General features: G+C 46.2%; 1 protein-coding gene across 2 annotated transcripts in view; it reads left to right on the top strand.

The window, feature by feature from the left end:
* CHRD (chordin) overlaps positions 1-14,837 on the top strand; it is a 69,882-nt gene that overhangs the window by 14,012 nt on the left and 41,033 nt on the right. For both annotated transcript variants that reach the window (XM_054983024.1, XM_054983026.1), the window contains exons 4-5: positions 6,923-7,069; positions 11,146-11,263. In XM_054983024.1, the coding sequence (XP_054838999.1) occupies positions 6,923-7,069; positions 11,146-11,263 (265 nt within the window). The remainder of the gene's footprint in view (positions 1-6,922; positions 7,070-11,145; positions 11,264-14,837) is intronic.

The raw sequence follows: 14,837 nt of genomic DNA, 5'->3' as shown, positions 1-14,837 counted from the left end.
CATTGATTTCGGTGGGACTACTCTGGCTCAAAACAGCAACTTGAAATTAGCTATTTTGTAGATCAGGTTGGGGAAGGAGGGAAGGCTGATCTTGTGCGTCATTTGTGTTGGTCAGGGGACCTTCTGTGGGTGAGTAGTTGAGTGGACAGTATTGGAGACAGTGCAGCATAAAGGGGAAAGGAGCTGTTAATATTATCCATAAGAACATAAGAAGGGCCCTGCGGGGTTAGACCAGCGGTCCATCTAGTTTAGCATCCTGTTTCACACAGTGGTTAACCAGTTGCCGTGGAGAGTGAACCGACAGAGCCTAGGAAGTCAAGGCCTTCTCTAATTTTGCTTCCTGGCACTGGTTTTCAGAGGTATACTGCCTCTAAATATGGAGGTTCCATTTAGCTAGCATCCATTGATGGACCTCTCCACCACAGATCTGTCTAATACCCTCTTACAGCCATCATTGCTTATGACCCCAGGCAGTGAATACCACAATCCAGATGGAGGAAGAGGGGCAGAACAGAGAAAGACTAGTGTGATCTAGTGGTTGGAATATCTGACTAGGATCTGGGAGCCCCAGGTTCAAATTCCAACTCATCCATCACCTTGGGCCATTCACTCTCTCAGCTTTACCTACATCACAGGGTTGTTGTGAGGATAAAAGGGGGGCGGAACCACCTACACTGTCTTGAGGTCCTTGTAGAAACCGCGGGATAAAAACACGCCGGGAAGAATCCTGGCCTAATGAGGAGCCTTCTGGAGGCAGCTTCACACAAGTTAATATTTCTTTCACCTTCGTGTAAGAAGTTGGTGAATTCTGCCTGTGCTTTGCTAGACATATGAATACTGAGCGCCCGTGAGATTGGCTCAGCCTGTTGAGAAGAGAATCTGTCCCCGCTTGTGCACTCAATAGTATACAGGACTCACACAATCGCTTGCACAAGATGCATTTTAGGTTTGAAATTTGTCTTGTGCAAAATGGCTTTGGGGGGGGGGTGTCATGATTTATTTATTTATTTCATTTATTCTGAATAGCCCAGGAGAACCTGATCTTACAAACTAAGCAAGGTTGGTCTTAATTAATAATTGGATGGAAGACCAGCGAAGACCAGGGTGGCAGAGGCAGGCAATGGCAAACCACCTCTGATAGCCTCTTGCCATGAAAATGCCACTAGGGGTCGCCATAAGTCAACTATGACTTGAGGCCAAGATTACATTTTTTTTCATTTGTACTCCACCTTTCCCCCCAGTGCAGACCCAAAGCTGCTTCTTCATCTCCATTTTATCCTTAAAAAAACACAACCCTGTAAGGTAAGTTAGGCTAAGAGTTTGTGACTGGTCCAAGGTTACCCAGCAATTTCCCATGGCAGAGCGGGGATTTGAACCTGACCCTTCCAGATCCTAGTCTGGCACTCTTACCACTACACCACATGGTTTAATTACCGACAATTATGATACTCTCTGTAAATGAAGGCTGAGCCAGAACAACCCTCAAAGAGCACCACCCAGTTTGTGAATTGTAAATCTCCCCCTCTTTTTGGGCAAAGCAGAACTTCTCCAAGAGCCTATCTGAGAGCCAAGCTACAAGTGACGCCTGACACAGGTTGGACACTTGTCAGCTTCCCTCAAGTTTTGATGGGAAATGTAGGCATCCTGGTCTTGCAGCTGTAATGGAGAGCCAAGCTGTAAAACCAGGACGCCTACATTTCCCATCGAAACTTCAGGGAAGCTGACAAGTGTCCAACCTGTGTCAGGCGTCACGTGTAGCTTGGCTCTGATTGGTGGTAGCAGTCCTGGGCATGGCAGCGAGGATTCCTGATGCATTGTGGTGCAATTTCTTTTTATTTCATCTCTAGGGTGCAACGCCAGGGTGGTGGTGGTAGTAGGCAGCACCCCCATTCTGATTTGGCTTTCGTGTAGCCAATCGGATTTGCTTTCTTGATGATGTCACAAAGCCCACTCAGAGTGGAGGCAATTCTTCCTACCTCAATCACGGGGGCTTAGCCAAAAGAAGTAAGAATAGTGCCGATTGGTGGTGGGGAAGCAGTGTAATTACTGTCACTGCCGGGACTGCAAACTGGTGGCAGCTAAGCAGCAAACTAGGGAGACCAGGTGGATACTTAAGAGTTCAAGAATAGTCTTAGAGGCCATCTAGTCCAAACCCCCTGCTTACTACAGGAAATCCAAAGCCAGAGGATCTCCAATGTCTAGCCTCTGCTTGAGGAACTGCAGCACGGCAGAGCCCATACATCCTTCCTTCCACCACTCTCTCTTTTAGGATTTTTCTGTAATGTTCAGCCGAAATCTGCCTCCTAGAAGTTAAGCCCGTTGGATTTCCTCTTGCCTTTTGGAGTGGCAGAGGGGAAGCCTTTTCTCTCTTCTCTGTGACAGTCCATCAGGGATTTGATAAGCCTGGTTGTACCTCCTTTCTGTTTTCTCTTTTCGAGGCTAAACGTACCCAATTCTCACACTCATTCTCTGAACCTTTTCTGCAATTCATCTGCGTCCTTCTTACAGTGCAGTGCCCCGAATGGGACGCCGAACTCCTGATGGGGTCTGACTTCCTTGAAACATTATTCACCCCCTGCTTTTGAGCTTTCAGTGTTTGTCCCAGAACGTTTGGCTGAGCCCTAATAGAGATGTGCCTCTCTCTAATATAACACATTTATTTATTTTATTAATTAAAGTGTTTATACCCTGTCTTTCCAGATCATTCAAGGCAGCTTAAAAAAGATTTAAATATTTGCACATTAAAAATGAAGGTATCTGCCCTCAAAAGCCCTGGCAAACAAGCGAGACTTGCAGCGTCATTTGAATATCTCCAAGGAGGAGGTCCCCGTCACCTCCTGAGGGATCCCATTGCACAGAGCAGGGGGCCACAACGGAAAAGGCCCCGGCTCTGGCCAATGCCCGATGGGCCATCCTAAGTTGAGTGATTGCCAACAAATGGTATGCCTTGCTAAAACACTAATGAACTGCCCTACAGTTACACACTTTATTAAGACGCCCGGAAAACACATTTGGATATCATCAACATTCACATGTGGATGTCATAAATTTTCACATTTCTGTCACACGGCTTCTTACTCCCGACCGAGTACTGGCGCGTTCAGAATGAGCAAAATTCCACATGTACTAGCAATGCGGAGAGATCCAATTCCCAAGTATTTTGCCAGTGACATTTGGCAAGCAAGCCCCGATATTAGCTTACATACAGAGGGCTACGTTAGAAATGACAAGAATAACCACGTCTGCCATATTCACGTTTAAAACTGGTGATGGCGGGGACTTTATTTGAATATGAAAAAGGGTGCACAGAAGTCGGGGAAGTCAAACCCTCCCCTCTCACAACCTTTGTCCCTACACTCTTGTACTTCACACACTTTTCTTTCTGGCCAAGCTCGCCAGTTATTGCACCCAAGCCGGTAGAACAGATCCTGCCATGTCAGAGCGAAAGGAGTTGTGGCGGGGAGGTGGCATCGCTCAGCTCCCCTCGCTCATGCACCCCTTCTCATGTTAAAATTAGACTTCCTTTCCTTCAGCTTTAGACGTGAATGGAGCAAATACACAAGGAATGAAGATAGCCTCTGAATCAAAACAGAAGTGCAGGGACATCTTGCAAGGAGGGCTGGATATAAATCCAATAAACAAATTTTTTAAAAATTAACCAAATGCAGGGCTCATTTTGAGGGGGAACGCACAGGAATACAGTTCCGGCAGTTCCCCAAAGAGGTCACATGTCAGGTGGCCCCGCCCACCGGACTCAGCCATTTTGGGCCCAATTTGGCCTGGATTGGGGCCAAAACGGCCTGGATCGGGCCTCTGACGGGTGGTGGATCACTCTCCTACTCATCAGCTGTCTGATCCTGACCATTTTGAGCCCCTTTTCGGCCATTTTCAGCCCCTTTTTGCACTTTTGGGCCCAATTTCGGCCCTTAATGGCCAGGATTGGGTCCAAAACAGCCAGAATAGGTGATGTCAGGGGGTGTGGCATATGCAAATCAGGTATGCTAATGACACTTCCAGGGATGGCAAGAGGTGTGGCATATGCTAATGAGTTATGCTAATGAGTTCCTCCAGCTCTTTTTCCACGAAATGACCCCTGACCAAATGTATGCCAGCATGAGCTTTTGTAAGGCTGACCTCACATTGTTAGATGCTTGAAGTTTTTTACCTTCCTTCCTTCCCATCTAGAATTGCCAGCCTCCAAGTGAGTCCTGGAGATCATCCAAAATTACAACTGTTCTCCAGGCCACAGAGATCAGTTCCCTGCAGAAAATGGCTGCATTGGAGGGTGAACTCTATGGCATTTACTCTGCTGAACTTCTTCTCTTCCCCAGACCCTGCCCTCCCCAGGCTCCACCTCCAAATCTCCAGGAATTTCCGAACCCTGAGCTGGCAATCCTATTTATATCGTTTGTACTCCACCTTTCTCACGGGGTCTCAAGGCGAATGACACAGAGTTTGTCAATGCGGACAACAGGATGAGACATCTGATAAACAATGCAATAGGAGTGTGTGTGTGTGTGTGTGTGTGTGTGTGTTATATGCCGTTAAGTCACCTCTTACCTATGGTGACCCTATGAATGAAAGGCCTCTAAAACGTCCTAGCATTAACAGATCCTGCAAACTGGAGGACATGGCTTCTTTTACTGAGTCAAGCCATCTTGGTTGTTGTGGGTTTTCCGGGCTGTATTGCCATGGTCTTGGCAAGACCACGGCAATACAGCCCGGAAAACCCACAACAACCATCGTTCTCCGGCCGTGAAAGCCTTCGACAATACATCAAGCCATCTTGTTTGAGGTCTTCCTCTTTTCCTACTGCCTTCCACTTTTCCTAGCATTATTGACTTTTCCAGAGAGTCTTGCCTTCTCATGATGTGACCAAAGCATGATAGCCTCAGTTTTGTCATTTTTGCTCCTAGGGAGAATTCAGGCTTGATTTGATCTAGTATCTAAGACTGTAGGCCAAGATGGGTAGCTGTGTTAGGCTGTCTGTAGCAGGAGAAAAGAGCAAGAGTCCAGTAGCACCTATAAGACTAACAAAATTTGTGGTAGGGTATGAGCTTTTGTGAGCCACAGCTTCAGATACATAGCTCACTTCTTCAGATAGCTGAAGAAGTGAGCTATGGCTCACAGAAGCTCATACCTTACCATAAATTTTGTTAGTCTTATAGGTGCTACTGGACTCTTGCTCTTTTCTACTGCTAAGACTGTAGAAATCTGAAACCAAGAAGAACTCTGAAAACAGAACTCTGAAGTAAAGCATAAATATTACCATGGCATGTTAAACAATGCAAACTTTCTGGAGGCTGCAGGGAGCCAATTTGGCTAGGGACCCAGATGGTGTTTTGCCATCTTCTAGGCATGGAGCAGGGGTCCCTGGGGGTGGGGGTGCGGTGGGAGTGGGCGGAGGTAGTTGTGAATTTCCTGCATTGTGCACGGGGTTGGACTAGATGACCCTGGAGGTCCCTTCCAACCCTATAATTCTAATAAAAATATGTGAGTTGGGTGGGGGAGGTCTTGCAAACGATATCCAATCATTGTTTAAAACAATAGCCAATTATTGTCGCTGCAGGCTAAAATGGTTACACACACCCACACACACCCCGGGAATTCCCATGCCTCCTACCTGCCCCGTACTGAACGAGAGCCCTGAGTTCTCTAGCTCAGTACAGTCTGTTCTCATTGGCAGCGGTTCTCCAGGCGGGCAAAGAAATATCTTTCTCGACATCTGCTGCCTGGGAGAACGTTCTGTCGGGTGCTTTCTCTTCTTTTAGTCGACAGCTGTAAACAAGCAGGCGTCCCTGTTGTTTTGTGGGCTGAGATGGGATTTCCACACATGCCATAATTGTGCCTTGTTAGCTGTGCAATGCTTTGATAATGTCGAGCATTTTACGACTTGTCATTTTGTGTGGTTTTATTCGATCGTTGTGCAGTACTTATAGTGCTGGGACAGGAAGGGGGGTTATCAGTGACTACATATGTACCTTTGACAGAATGGGATAGCGTGTTCACTCTTTAAAGGGGGACAATAGTCAATTTTTTCATGTGTTATGATACAAAATTTCATATATGGGTGTTCGGTCAAGGGTACCAAAGCCTCTGTCTGCCCCAAGACCCTTCACACAAAATCTCAGAGACTCTCTACACAAGACATCTTACACAAGGACTCGAGTGTAGGGAGATGCAATGTTAGCTAGGAAGGGTAGTTTAAAAAGACAGAGCCAGTGGAGATCGCTCATTAGAGGGTTTGTTAATTTCATCTTCATCACCCCAAGGCTCTGTCAATTTCAAGATGAAATTAACAAACCCTCTGAGGAGCGCTCTCCGCCGGCTCTGTCTTTTTAAACTACACTTCCTGGCCAACATTGTATCTCCCTACACTTGACGAATATGCACCAAGGCATCTCATGTAGAGAGTCTCTCAGTCTCAGTGCAATCCTATGGAATGTTACTCCAGAAGAGTAACTGCACAGGAGTAACTCACCACAGAATTGCACTGTCTGTATAAGGAGGGAAAGGGAATTTGAGACTGGTCTGTGTGTTTATTTGAATGGTGCCTAAGTTCTGTTTTTCCCTTTTGAGCTCAGTTTCTCATGACTTTGTAGCTAGACCATCATCTAGGGTTGCCAACTCTAGGTTGGGAAATTCCTGGAGATTTTGGGTGAAGCCTGGAAAAGCGGGCTTTGTGGAGGGACCTCCACTGGGTATAATGCCATAGTATAATGCCACTGTCCAAGCAGCAGTTTTCTTCAGAGGAACTGATCTCTAGCGATCAATTGGGATTCCGGGAGACCTCCAGCCCCCACCTTGAAGCTAGCAACCATAAATGGGCTGGGGGCTTGATCCTGGAGGAATGGGGGGGCTGCTCTTGCCCTTGGCTTCGGTGACGCCCCCAAAAGCTTCTGTCTTGCTTTCCATTCTGCAGCTGCTGTCAGCATCCCGGAAAAGAGACCCGAGGCTCTGTTTGACAACTTGGAGTATTTCCAGGATAAAGACGACGATTTGCACAGGAACTACAATGACCGGGCTTATCTCAGCTCTGAAGACTCGTCCCGGGACGACAGCCGCACAGGTACGGCATGGTGTGATTCCGCAGGGGCAGAGGGGGGGAACAAACACAGAATGGGCATGGGGTGCCCCTTCCTGAAACGCCCAGGTTTTGTTTTAAAAAGAAGGATCAAGTTTCTAGTCCTTATCACTGCAGAATGCTACTTGAAGCACAATGACTGCTGAAATCTCAGAAGCTGGAAAGGTGGTTTGGTGGTTGAGTCTGGGAGCTGTGTCTTCACTCCATGACTAACAAACCTAGGATAAGTGATGCAAAATAGCTAACATTGATGAATAGATTTATTTATTTATGTCATTTATAGTCTGCTTTTCTCACTGAGACTCAAGGCGGATTACACAGTGTGAGATTAGTACAATCTATCAGTATCAAGGACATCTCTATAAACAATGCCCTCTGGTTGCGATCCCACAGTTTTAGATTCGAAAGATGAAATTGACAGAGCCTTCGGGAGGCAAAGATAAAACTAATAAACCCTCTGAAGAGCGATCTCCGCAGGCTCTGTCTTTTAAAACTACGCTTCCCGGCTAACTTTGCATCTCCTTACTCTTGATGAACATGTGCTGAGGCGTGTAGAGAAACTCTAAGCCAGCCAGTGTGGTGCACAGCCAGGGTGGTGTGGTAATTACAGTGTCAGACTAGGATCTGGGAGACGCAGGTTCGAATCCCCACTCTTCCATGGATGCTTGCTGGGTGACCTTGGACCAGTCACATACACTCAGCCTAAACTACCTCACAGGGTTGTTGTGAGGACAAAATGGAGGAGAAGAGACCGACGTTAGCAGCTTTGTTTCCCATTGGAGAGAAAAACAGAGTATAAATAAACAAATAAGCTGCATTATTGGTCTTCCGAGGCCACTGTTGTTTTCTCTGATTGGCAGTGCTACCCCAGAGTCTTAAGGAAGCATTTCCCAATGGCGATGCCAGGAATTGAACCTGCAGTCATTTCTAAGCAAACTTTGTGCTGTCTTACTGGGCTATGCCCGTTGCTCAGAGTGCATTATTTTGCGTGGAAGTTTGCAAGATTTGCAATGGACGAAGGGTGCTTTTCCTCCTCACAAAATACTTGAATATACACCCCCCCCCCAGAATTTTCAGGATTAAAAGATTTGGCTTAAGGTACAGGGTAGGGACCTAACGTGGCAGATTGGTACTCCGCATTTGGATTGGGCCGTTCATTCTTTTCCACTTAGTGAAAAGTCTTCATTAGAAGGAATTCTTTCACCAGCGGGAAGAATCCTTCCTGGATTGGAAGCTCCCTTGCTTAGCGGCAAACAGCCATCATACTCTGTCCCTCGAAGCTGACTTCCAAAAGAAAAAAAATGACACTCGCTACAATTCAGATCTTCGGATTCCAAGAAGTTGCCTCATTCTGGCTTGGCCCAAAACGCTGCCGTCTCCTGCCCTGCAGGCTCTTGCCGTCTGCTCGTGGCACTCTTGTGTCTGGGTTTGTGAGTGCAGACTTGTTAGGAGGCGCCCTGTGTGTATGTGGTTTTGTGCTGCTATGGTTTTTAGCAAGTTAACTGATTGCATTAAAATTCTGTCCCCGGGCAATTGAAATTCTGCACCAAAAGCATTCTGTGAAACAGAACAGATTGACATGGTATCTATAGAAGTTTTTTTTAAAAAAACGCAATTTATTCTGCAGCTTGGGTTGCTTTGCATAATTTACTCCTCTTTGGCTAGGCAAGGAGCAGTGAAACTCTACTCCCAATCCCTGCAAACCTGTTTCAGCCATTTCTTTGGTGATTTCAGCCCAGTTTGCCCCTACATTTTCTGACCTATCTGCAATCATAAGAACTGGAAATGTGTTTTTTCACTATTCAAATAAGATTTCTTCTGGAATCAATTTTCATATGACAGTAATTCTGAAGTGGCAAAAAAGCACACTGTCTTTGTTTTGGATGATGCTTGTACATGTCACAGTGGCCCCCTGTTAGAAGAGGCATCCCTGATTGTGTGAGAGCGAAGAAGGAATGCCTCTCCTGTGACGATCACTTTCCATCCACTTTTTTGTGTCTGAAGAAGGGAGTTCTGACTCTCGAAAGCTTACACTTTGAAAATCCTGTTGGTCTCTAAGGTGCCGCTGGACTCAAATCCTGCCCATCCACCCTTTATGGACATGTTTACATTGCAAACAATTCAGTGGTAAACAGGAATACAGGACAGCTATGAACATGGCTGACAGAACTCTCTAAATATTATAACAATTCCAAAGGTTTTGCTATCTTCTGGGCATGGAGTAAGGGTCACTGTGTGTGTGGGGGGGGGGGGTATTTGTGAATTTCCTAGAACGTGCAGGGGGTTAGACTAAATGACCCTTGAGGTGCCTTCCAACCCTATGATTCTATGATTCTAAGCCACGTCCCTGAGTTCCTCTTTTAGCTTGGGTCGGGAAATGCACCTCTGCTGGGGACATATTGTAGCTTTTTCAGAATGGTGATGGTAAAAACACCATCTCCTGTAGCATGTGACTTCTCCATTCATAGGTTTTTGCAGGTTTCAAATATAATTCCTTTAAAAACCTGCAAAACCTGTTTAGCAAGAGTCCAGAGCTTGAAAAGGGTCTGACCCTCTCCCCTGGTTGCCACCAAAGCAGTCGTGGACTGGGCTCCCCTGGTTGCCACCAAAGCAGTCGTGGACTGGGCTCCTCATTTGGTCCCTTTTATCATCCCCTTAGAGCACTCCTGCAGCAATTGTGATACTCCTGCAGGATGTACAGGTGGTCAGCTTCTTAGCACCTTTGGTGGCAGAGAGTGCCGTCAAGTCATAGCTGACTTATGGCAGCCCCTGGCCGGGTTTTCATGGCAAGAGACTACCATAGGTGGCTTGCCACTGCCTGCCTCTGCAACCCTGGCCTTCATTGGAGGTCTCCCATCCAGTTACTAACCAAGGCCAACCCTGCTTCTGAGACAAGATCAGGTTCACCAGGGCTATCCAGGTTAGGGCACTGGTTTGTTGAAATCCCAAATCAGCTGACGTCTGAAGGCCAAACAAAGCATAGTTACATTTGTCTATTCCCGCAACCACCCCTTCCTTTCTCGTCCTTGGCTCTAGGTGCTCTGTCACCTGAGTATCTTTCTCCCAAGCCCAGTTCACTAGCAGTATTGGAGCCAGACTTGGTGAAAATGCCAGGAATGATAGACTCTTGGATAGTTAAGGGATGGGAGGTGAAACAGGCGGAGAGGAGGTAACATGGTGTGGTTTCAGCTCTCGTCACTTGCTCATCCCTTTTCAGGTTAAAATAAGACACACACCCCCACACACACACCTCTGAAGACCACATTTTTATCCTGTAATTTTTCAGTAAATGACAATGCTTTTGCCATGTTTGGTAAAGGTCACGTTTTGAATATGTGAGTCTATGAGTCTCTCTACATGAGACACCTCGGCGCGTGTTTGAGAAGTACAGAGAGATGCAATGTTAGCCGGGAAGCATAGTTTTAAAAGACAGAGCTGGTAGAGGTCGCTCCTCAGAGGGTTTGTTAATTTCATCTTCTCCTTGAAGGCTCTGTCAGTTTCACTTCTACTGCCTGAAACTGTGTGGGATCACAACCAAAGGGCAGCGAGGAATAAAAATGGGCTGGAGCTGCCTTCCAGAGCCGGGCTTGGACCTGGAGAGGTTCTAATGGGCTGAAGTTTCCCTTCTGGCATTTCACAGCCCCTTCACACAGCTCCAGTATATAGCAGAGCCTTTTTACATGCTGCTGGCTCTGTCTTTTTAAACTACCCTTCCCAGCTGCCCATTGCATTTCCCAACACATGATCTATATGTGTCAGATGCCTCGTGCAGAGAGACTCTACACTGATGCACAGGCCATTGGATATGTGGACTTCAGTGTGTGCATATGTCTGGGTTCATGTGAGACCCCATATGGTGGAAAATTTGCAACATACATAGGAGCACATATTGAAATGGGGGCCATTATTTAGACCATAATGCTGTCTCCTTCGTAGTGTTGTTGGCTCCCTTGTATGTGTCCAGCCCATGTGGCTTGGTTCCTTTCCCCATCCTCAAAACTGTATCTCATCCATGGGGGTTCTCGGATCGGTATCACTGTTATTATGTTCTTGCTCCTCAGATTTTGTGGCACTACTTACCAGCGGCTCAGAGCCGTGGGTGCCTGCGAGCAGCGCGGTGGCGAAAGCTCGGTTCTCTCTCGTCCGCTCTTCCCTGATCTTCTCCATCAGCTATGAAAGGTGGGTGCACCCCTTTCCTACCTTGCTCTGAAGGCTTAAGGGCAGTCGACAGGTTCAGATACATCTCGTGGTCCTGCCTGCTTGGAACTATACCCTTTCAAAATGTATGCGTGCAGAGGAGAATCACCTTTTGTGTATATTAAAAAAGGAGATTGTGTGTTCCCTGACATCTGTGTACCTTCTTGTTTTTAAAAAGGGTAAACAGCAATACTGCAATTTCCACCCCACCTTGCAATTCTTTCTCTCCTCCGATGTTCATTATTATGAATGGCAAATAGTGTTTTTGTAGCCAGGATTGTTTTCTTTTCCCCCCCTCCTGTTTGCTTCCCCCCCCTGTTTTGCACTAACAAAAGTATTTTTTTTAAAAAATGAAAAAAGTCATGAATGGCATAGCAGAGACTGTCCCTAAAGCAGGGGAGGGTTCCTGCACAAAGCTCTTCCTTGGGGTTCAGGCCCTGGCTGCACCCCCCTCCTAAGTTAATCTTTCACACATGGCAGCTCGTCTTGCTGATGGGCAGCTGGCATTTCTCTGATGTCAGTTCGAAACAGCCAAGGATCTGCTGGTGAATCCCAGTTTGGGATTGCTCCGACCGAATCTGTCCCAGGCAGAAAAGCAACTCCCGTCATGCCTTTTTTAAAAAAAAATTATGAAAAACAAATTTGGGAGAAAAACAGGCAGAGGTCCAATAAACAATTTCAGCATCCTCGTGTTCCCAGGCCCCAGCTGTCTCTCCCAGCTCGCTCCAGGCTGGTGCTGGGAGGGGGGGGGGCTCCTTCTGCTTGAGCTTGGCTGGGGGGAGCGGCAATCAATCTTCCCTCAGATTGTTCAAGCAGCCTTCCAGGGAGAGCAGCGCCCGCCACCGTGAAGCACCAGGGTCTCCTTTTTTTCCAGATTTTTGCCTAGCCAAGTGGTGACTAATTTCAAATCTATCAGTTCATCTAAAAAGCAGCTTCCAAGGCAGTTATTATCCCTAGCAAGGCCAAGCGGAATTGTGCCGCTTACGCCTGGTAAAGGGAAAAAGCACACTGCGCTGCCGGCACATGCTGGAAGCAGAAGCCATTTTCACAGCTAAGAGTGAATGCATGTACAGTCCGTGTGCAGTGTATCTTTGATTTTTCTTTCTATGTGAAATGAGCAATTCTCATGTCACATTCAGTGCACATCTATTCAGGGACTGGTTCCCGGTTACATTTGAAAAGCAAATGTGTGGTGGCTGTTTCTTACAGGCAGATGTACACACATGCTTGGAGAATGTATGTGCATTCAGTTTAGCGCGTGGACTGGGTTGCCAACTCTTGAGTTGGGAAATTCCTGGAGATTTGGGGATGGAGCCTGGAAGGGCGGAGTTTGGGGAGAGGAGGGTTTGGGGAAGGGGAGGACCTCAGCAGGGTGTAATGCCATAATGTCCACCTCTGAAGCTGCCATTTTATCCAGGGGGGGCTGATCTCTGTTGTTTGGAGATAAGCTGTAATTCTGGGATATCTCCATATGGACGTTTGCAACTGAATCCATCAAGATCTTAACAAGAATCTGTCAACAAATATGGAAAACGAAACAATGGCCCACAGACTGGAAATGTTCAATCTGCATTCCAGTTCCAAAAAAGGGTGATGCCAAAGAGTGCAGCAACTATCACACTATCATGTTAATTCCCCAGGCAAGCAAAGTGATGCTCAAAATTCTACAGCAAAGACTCTTACCCTTTAAGGAACAAGAAATGGAAGATGTTCAAACTGGATTCCGAAATGGAAGCGGAATTAGAAATCACATTGCAAATTACGATGGCTAATGGAGCATACCTGGAAATTTCAGCCGAAAATCAGCCTGTTTTAAAGATTACAGCAAAACTTTTGACTGTGTGGATCATGAAAAGCTATGGATGGTGTTAAAAGAAATGGATGTGCTACAACATCTGGTTGGTTTGATGTGCAACCTGTACTCTGGACAAGAGGCTACTGTTAGGATAGAATATGGAGAAACAGAATAGTTTCCAGTTGGCAAAGGTGTCAGATAAGAATGAATATTATCTCCCTACCTGTTCAACCTCTATGCAGAGCATATCATAAAGAAAACTGGATTAGATTTAGAAGAAAGTGGAATGAAAATTGGTGAAAGGAACATTAACAGTTTGAGATATGCAGATGACACCACTTTACTGGTGAAAAATAGTAAAGACTTGAAATAAGTACTGATGAAGGTTAAAAGAGAAAGCGCCAAAGCAGGATTACAGCTGGACACACCAAGAAGACAATGACTACTGAGGAATTACATAATTTTAAAGCTGATAATAAGGAAATCGAAATTGTGCAAGATTTTCAATTCCTTGGCTCAGTCCTCAACCAACAGGGATATTGCAATGAAGAAATCAGAAGAAGATTGAGACTCAGAAGAGCAGCTGTGAGGGAGCTAGAGAAGATCCTTAAAGATCAAGGTGTCTCTCTGGGAACCAAGATCAAGATAATCCAAACTATGGTATTCCCCATTACTATGTATGGATGTGAAAGTTGGACGGTAAAGAAAGCTGCCAGGAAGAAAATTGATTCATTTGAAATGTGGTGGTGGAAGAGAATTTTGTGGATACCCTGGATGGCCAAAAAGGCAAATAAGGGGGCACTAGATCAAATCAAGCCTGAATCCTCCCTAGAAGCTAAAATGACAAAACTGAGGCTATCATACTTCGGTCACATCATGAGAAGACAAGATTCTCTGGAAAAGTCAATAATGCTGGGGAAAGTGGAAGGCAGTAGGAAAAGCGGAAGACCTAAAAGGAGTTGGCTTGACTCAATATAAGAAGCCATGTCCTCCAGTTTGCAAGATCTGAGCAAGGCTGTTAACAATAGGATGTTTTGGAAGTCTTTCATTCATAAGGTTGCCATAGATCGGAGGTGACTTGATGGCATATCACACACACACACACACACACAACTCTAGCTGGAGAGTCCATTGGTATACCCAGGTTGCCACAGTTGCAGTCCAGGCTCCAGGAACAAATGTAAACCTCAGTCCTGTTCGACATACCAGTCCTCACATATTTCTGAGCATCACTGAGAAATTCTGAGCATCACAGAGAAAGTGGAAGGGAGGAAGGTGGTCACTTTGTGCCGAGAAGGAGATTCTGCCTTTCCTGTGGAGCTGTAGGCTAAGGGACCGTGACTCAGAGCAGAACCACAAGTGACAAAAGGCACAGATTGGACACTTGTCAGCTTCCCTCAAGTTTTGATGGGAAATGTAGGCAGCTTGGCGGAATGTTGGACAAGTGACAGATGAAAAGTCCATTGGACAGCAGTCGGAGAGTCAAGCTGCAAGACCAGGATGCCTACATTTCCCATCAAAACTTGAGGGAAGCTGACTGGTGTCCAACCTGTGTCAGGCGTCACTTGTGGTCCCGCTCTCAGTAGTAGAGCTCATTCTTTGTTTGCAGAAATCAGCATGTTCCATCCCTACCGTCTCAAGTTAAAGAATCTCAGCTGATGGTGAGAAAAACCATTCCATGTTTAAGACTCTGGAGATCCACTGCCAGTCAGCCTGAACAGCGGATTTGCTAGATGGACCAGTGGCTTGACTTGGTATACC

This window comes from Eublepharis macularius, chromosome 6, assembly GCF_028583425.1.
Source record: "Eublepharis macularius isolate TG4126 chromosome 6, MPM_Emac_v1.0, whole genome shotgun sequence".
Lineage (NCBI taxonomy): Eukaryota > Metazoa > Chordata > Lepidosauria > Squamata > Eublepharidae > Eublepharis > Eublepharis macularius.
Note: the sequence above shows the minus strand (reverse complement) of the source record. Positions and strands in the feature narration are given on the sequence as shown.